This window comes from Gobio gobio, assembly GCF_949357685.1.
Source record: "Gobio gobio genome assembly, chromosome: 19".
Lineage (NCBI taxonomy): Eukaryota > Metazoa > Chordata > Actinopteri > Cypriniformes > Gobionidae > Gobio > Gobio gobio.
Window position 1 is genome coordinate 5,728,071 of NC_137112.1, and position 6,000 is coordinate 5,734,070.

Consider the following 6,000-nt stretch of genomic DNA (forward strand, 5'->3'; position numbering starts at 1 on the left):
GCCGGTTCTCCACTGGTCCTTCATGACCCTGTGGCCGGTTCTCCACTGGTCCTTCATGACCCTGTGGCCGGTTCTCCACTGGTCCTCCATGACCCTGTGGCCGGTTCTCCACTGGTCCTTCATGACCCTGTGGCCGGTTCTCCACTGGTCCTCCATGACCCTGTGGCCGGTTCTCCACTGTTCCTTCCTCTGAGCACTTTTGATAGAGACTGACCACTGCAGACCGGGAACAGCCCACAAGAGCTGCAGTTTTGGAGATGCTCTGACCCAGTTGTCTAGCCGTCACAATTTGGCCCTTGTCAAACTCGCTCAAATCCTTACGCTTGCCCATTTTTCCTGCTTCTAACACATCAACTCTGAGGAGAAAATGTTCACTTGCTGCCTAATATATCCCACCCACTAACAGGTGATGAAGATCATCAGTGTTATTCACTTACCCTGTCATAATGTTATGCCTGATCAGTGTATATAAATACATTATTATCATTTAAACTAAATGCAACTGATTATATAAATTTGTCTGACAATAAAGTCTGTGAAATGAGAACCTCTTTGTGATTGATTTGCATCAGATAAACACAGCAATGCCTTTTTTAGACAAATTATTGAATCTGTATGCTTTAATGTTAAAGGGATAGTTCACCCAAAAACTAAATGTGATGTTTTTCTGCTTATCCCAAAGGCATCAAAGATATAGATGTCTTCGTTTCTTCAGTAGAACTCAAATGAAGATTTTTAACTCCAACCGTTGCTGTGTGTCAGTCATATAATGCTTGTCAATGGGGTCTAATTCTATTAGAGTAAAAAAAAACATGGACAGACAACTTCAAATTAAACCCCGCGGCTTGTGGCGACACATTGATGTCTTAAGACACGAAACGATCAGTTTCTGAGAGAAACCCAACAGAACTTATGCTTTTATTTCACCTCATATCAGATGAATGTCATCAGCTCTTCAGACCGCCATCACTTCCTGTGAGTGAGGTCAAAATACCGGCCGGGTCATAGATATATACATAGATGCCTCATTAGTGCCTGCGTGGATCGCTCGAATGAGGCATCTACGTATATATATCTATGATCCAGCTGGTATTTTTTTCTTAGATTAGATTACATTCAAGTTTATTGTCATTACACATGTACAAGTACAATGCAACGAAATGAGTTTGGAGCAAGCCTCCGAGCCACAGCTATTTAAAGGGTTAGTTCACCCAAAAATGAAAATTCTGTCATTAATTACTTACCCTCATGTCGTTCGACACCCGTAAGACCGCCGTTCATCTTCAGAACACAAATGAAGATATTTTAGTGTAAATCTGATGGCTCTGAAAGGCCTCCATTGGCTCAATGGCACGCTTCACTCTCAAGACCCTTAAAAGGCACTAAAGACGTTGTTACAAAGTCCATCTCACTACAGTGGTTCTAAAATAACTTTATGAATCGGCGACAATAGTTTTTGTGCGCAAAAAAACCCTAAATAACGACTTATATAGTGATGACCAGTGTTGGGCACGTTACTTAAAAAAGTAATTAGTTATAGTTACTAGTTACTTCTTACAAATAGTAACTGAGTTAGTAACTGAGTTACATCATTATAAAAGTAACTAATTACCAGGGAAAGTAATTACTGCGTTACTTTTTTTTTTTTCTCCAAATGTTCAAATATGTCAAATAACTTGGATGCCCCCAATATTAGATATGTTAAATGAATTGGACACTAAATAGAATAAATTATTATTATAAAACATTGTGCATTAATGTACACTATTGTAATGTTACTGTGGGACAATGTGAGAGACACCTATCAAATTCAATGCATTATTGTAAATATTATCAGTAGGCCTACTATAGTGTAAATATTGTGTAAATATTATCAGTACTGTACTTTCCTTTGGTAGTGGAGCTCACGTTATCACCTGGGTTTTTAGCCACTAATTTTGTGGCATATGATGATGTGAGGCGCTTCAGAATCACTTCCACCGGCGTGGAGAGACTCTTCCTGGGCATAAGTTGCACGTTACTTAAATATTCTTACCTTTCACCTCAACGACGGAAAAGTAGCGCTTATACTTCCAGTTTGCGAACGCTACCTTTGAAGTCGTTGGACCATCGCTGAATGTGCATATGCGTGTGCGTCATAGGTGTGTGTGTGTGTGTGTGTGTGTGTGTGTGTGTGTGTGTGTGTCTGTGAACCAAAGACCGTGAAAAAAATAGGTGTGAACTCAACCTATCAACTTCAACCTTGTCTCCCACCCACCAATCATCATCAGTTATGTGTACCACCGCACCCACCCCCAACACGCATGGCTAGTGCGCGCGCACACACACACAAGTTGCAGGTCCGACTGACAGAGAGCCTGTTCGGATGAAAAGCGCTTCAGTGAGCTCAATTATAGTAACGCGACTAACGCCGCATTTTTTTTCCTCAGTAACGCTAACGGCGTTGTAACGGGAGAAACAGTAATTCGTTTGATTACTCGTTACTGAAACAAATAATTCCGTTAGTAACGGCGTTTATCTGTAACGCCGTTATTCCCATCACTGGTGATGACGATTTCAAAACACGCCATCATGAAGCTTCGAAGCGTTTTGAATCAGTGAGTCGATTCAGCAGTTTGGATCGCCAAATTTCAGCAGTTTGGCGGTTTGACACACGATCCGAATCATGATTCGACTCACTGATTCATAACGCTTCGAAGCTTCATGAGGCCATGTTTTGAAATCGTCATCACTATATAAGTCGTTATTTAGGGTTTTTTTGCGCACAAAAACTATTCTCGCCGATTCATAAAGTTATTGTAGAACCACTGTAGTGAGATGGACATTAGTACGTTTTAAGGGTCTTGAGAGTGAACCGTGCATTGTGTCAATGGAGGCCTTTCAGAGCCATCAGATTTACACTAAAATATCTTCATTTGTGTTCTGAAGATGAACGGAGGTCTGACGGGTGTCGAACGACATGAGGGTGAGGAATTAATGACAGAATTTTTATTTTGGGTGAACTAACCCTTTAAAGCGCCGCCACACGCTCTCCAGAAGAATCCAGAGGTCTGATTTTGACCTCACTCACAGGAAGTGATGGCGGTCTGAAGAGCTGATGACATTCATCTGATATGAGGTGAAATAAAAGCATAAATACTGTTGGGTTTCTCTCAGAAACTGATCGTTTCGTGTCTTAAGACATCAATGTGTCGCCACAAGCCGCGGGGTTTAATTTGAAGTTGTCTGTCCATGTTTTTTTTTACTCTAATAGAATTAGACCCCATTGACAAGCATTATATGACTGACACACAGCAACGGTTGGAGTTAAAAATCTTCATTTGAGTTCTACTGAAGAAACGAAGACACCTACATCTTGGATGCCCTGGGGGTAAGCAGAAAAACATCACATTTAGTTTTTGGGTGAACTATCCCTTTAACTCGTGTTGTTACCTACTTTTGCAAAACGGCCCGTTCTTTATCTACCAACAGGTTGTCCCGCCCCAAACTCAGTCCAATGGGACAGAAGTTGACATGTCGGGCGTTTGAAAGCAGAAGAAACCTACCAAGAGGGCTGGCCATCCAGTGGACCACCACAGCCGCCTGGCTGTCACATGACAAGTGGCTGTAGGTGATGTTGTTCACTTCATGGATGGCGTGTTTCCCCAGCAGATTCCAGTTGAGAGAGCAGTCTAATTGGGATAAAAAGAGCAGGAACACAAAGAGAGAGAGAGAGAGAGAGTGAAGTAGTAAGACAGACACAGTGTTTCCCTGTGAGAACATCGGTGAGATTCTTTGGCAAGCTCAGAGAGAAAATATGCAGCCATGCAAGGAGACACTATTTCCCCACCCCCTTCCTTCCTTCCTTCTTTCTTTCTTTCACTACTTTCTTTCTCCTCAGCGACTGCAGATAAGCAGGTAAAGGAAGAGGAGCAGTGGCTTGTGTCCCTCACACCCCTCCGCTCTTTTTTACGCGAGCCTCATTGTGATGCTAATGAGAATGGCTTTGAGCCGAGGTCCGTTCCCGTTCGCAGTCACACATAATGGGGATTGAATGCTGAGGAAAAATCAGGATTAGCTACAGGATGAGAAACTTGACTTTTCATTGCGTAAGGGGCGGACAAGAGCTCAGGAAGCTCGACTGAAACAACGTTAGGCGTTAACAAGAGAATAAATACTATATTAAGCCAAGCAGAGAGAATCAATTACAGCGAGTCTCACACTGAACATGCCACATTTCACCACAAAAATCACATTATACTGTATAATGTATGCTTTTTTTAGGACTTATTTCTATTTTTTGTAATTGTGACATTATTTGAATGACAATTAAGCACATTTCCCACCCAAATTAACATTATTATAACGTAAAACAAAAAGTTTATATATTATTAAGTTTATTATTATTTTTATAATATATATTATTATTTTACTATTATAAAATGTTATATATATATATATATATATATATATATATATATACACACCTTTTTTGGTTTATTATATTTATTTTAATTTGTACTGATTTAAATACAAATAATTGTTACAATATTCTTAAACTATTCTCATTAGTTAATAAATAATAAATAATATATATTATTTAGATGCTTACATTTTTTGTTTATTTAAAATTATATTGATTTAAATAAAACTTTTTTAATAAAAAATAATAATAATTAGCATAATTATTATAATGCAGTGAATTTTTTAATTGCAAAGTAAAGATGCATCAATTTAGCAATGTCTTTTTTGTTATTTACACTGATTTAAATAAAAATAATTTTATGCATATATATATATATATATATATATATATATATATATATATATATATATATATATATATATATATATATATATATATATATTATAATACATACATGAGAATTGTGATTCTATAAAAAAATAAAAGGAAAATGAACAGATGCATACAACTGATGCATTAATATGTTTTTGTTTATTTAAATTTACAATGATTTAATCAAACTAATTTTTCTTCTTTTTTATTATATGCAAGACTATGATTTGTGATTCAATAAAAAAGCATTTAAAGGAAAATGCACATATGCATAATACTGATGCATCAATAAGTTTTTGCTTATTTAAATTTACACTCATTTAAAACAACATTTTACTAAAAATAAAATAATTTGCATAATTTTCCCAAACAACTGACATTATCATAATGCAAAATAATTAATTATATATTTTTTAATTGCAAATTATTGATGCATTAATGTAATATACACACTGCCTTTTTTGTTATTTACACCGATTTAAATAAAAATCATTTATGCATATTATTTTTCCCCCTTTTTTTAATATATACAAGAGTTTGATTTGTGATTCAATAAAAAAACATTTAAAGGAAAATGCACAGATGCATAATATTCATGCATCAATATGTTTTTATTTATTTAAATTTACACAGATTGAAATAAATCACATTTGAATAAAAAATGTAATTATTTGCATAATTTTCCCAAACAACTGTCGTTATCATAATGCAAAATAATTAATGATATATTTTTGATTGCATAGTATTGATGCATTAATGCAGTATACACACTGCCTTTTTTGTTATTTGTACTGATTTAAATAAAAATTATTGTATGCAAAAATTATATATGCAAGAGTTTGATTTGTGATTCAATAAAAAACGAAAAAGGAAAATGTCCAGATGCATTAGTCATGAAAATGTAATATTAATGTGCCAAATCAGTGGATTTGGGTTGAAACGGCATGTTTCTGTGAGCTCCGCACATGAACTGTACAGGTAGAGAGAGGTCTTACTGTCGTTTCTGAAGGTGACCGCGAGTTTGCGACCGCTCTCATCGGCGCTGGACGACTGCATTCCCTGCAGAGAAGGAGAGCACAGAAAATGTGTTATTACACAGCCATGAATGTCTGAGAGACAAACAGCAACTTGTGTAACAGGAATGTGCGCTCGGGCCTTCAAAACCAGCGGCTCTTCATGTGGTGACAGCCGCAGCACACAATCCCACAATTATCAACAACACC

The 6,000-nt window shown here is 36.8% G+C and overlaps 2 protein-coding genes across 2 annotated transcripts in view; one reads left to right on the top strand and one right to left on the bottom strand.

Annotated features, from left to right (window-relative positions):
• Window positions 1–6,000, top strand: part of traf3ip2b (TRAF3 interacting protein 2b) — a 1,379,907-nt gene that overhangs the window by 986,515 nt on the left and 387,392 nt on the right. The gene's annotated exons all lie outside the window — the stretch shown is intronic.
• The window catches only part of il17rd (interleukin 17 receptor D), a 76,368-nt gene that overhangs the window by 29,554 nt on the left and 40,814 nt on the right, over window positions 1–6,000 (bottom strand). Inside the window, exons 2-3 of the mRNA XM_079844699.1 lie at window positions 5,773–5,836; window positions 3,546–3,671 (exon numbers count right to left, since the gene is read on the bottom strand). Coding sequence (XP_079700825.1) covers window positions 3,546–3,671; window positions 5,773–5,836 — 190 coding nt within the window. The remainder of the gene's footprint in view (window positions 1–3,545; window positions 3,672–5,772; window positions 5,837–6,000) is intronic.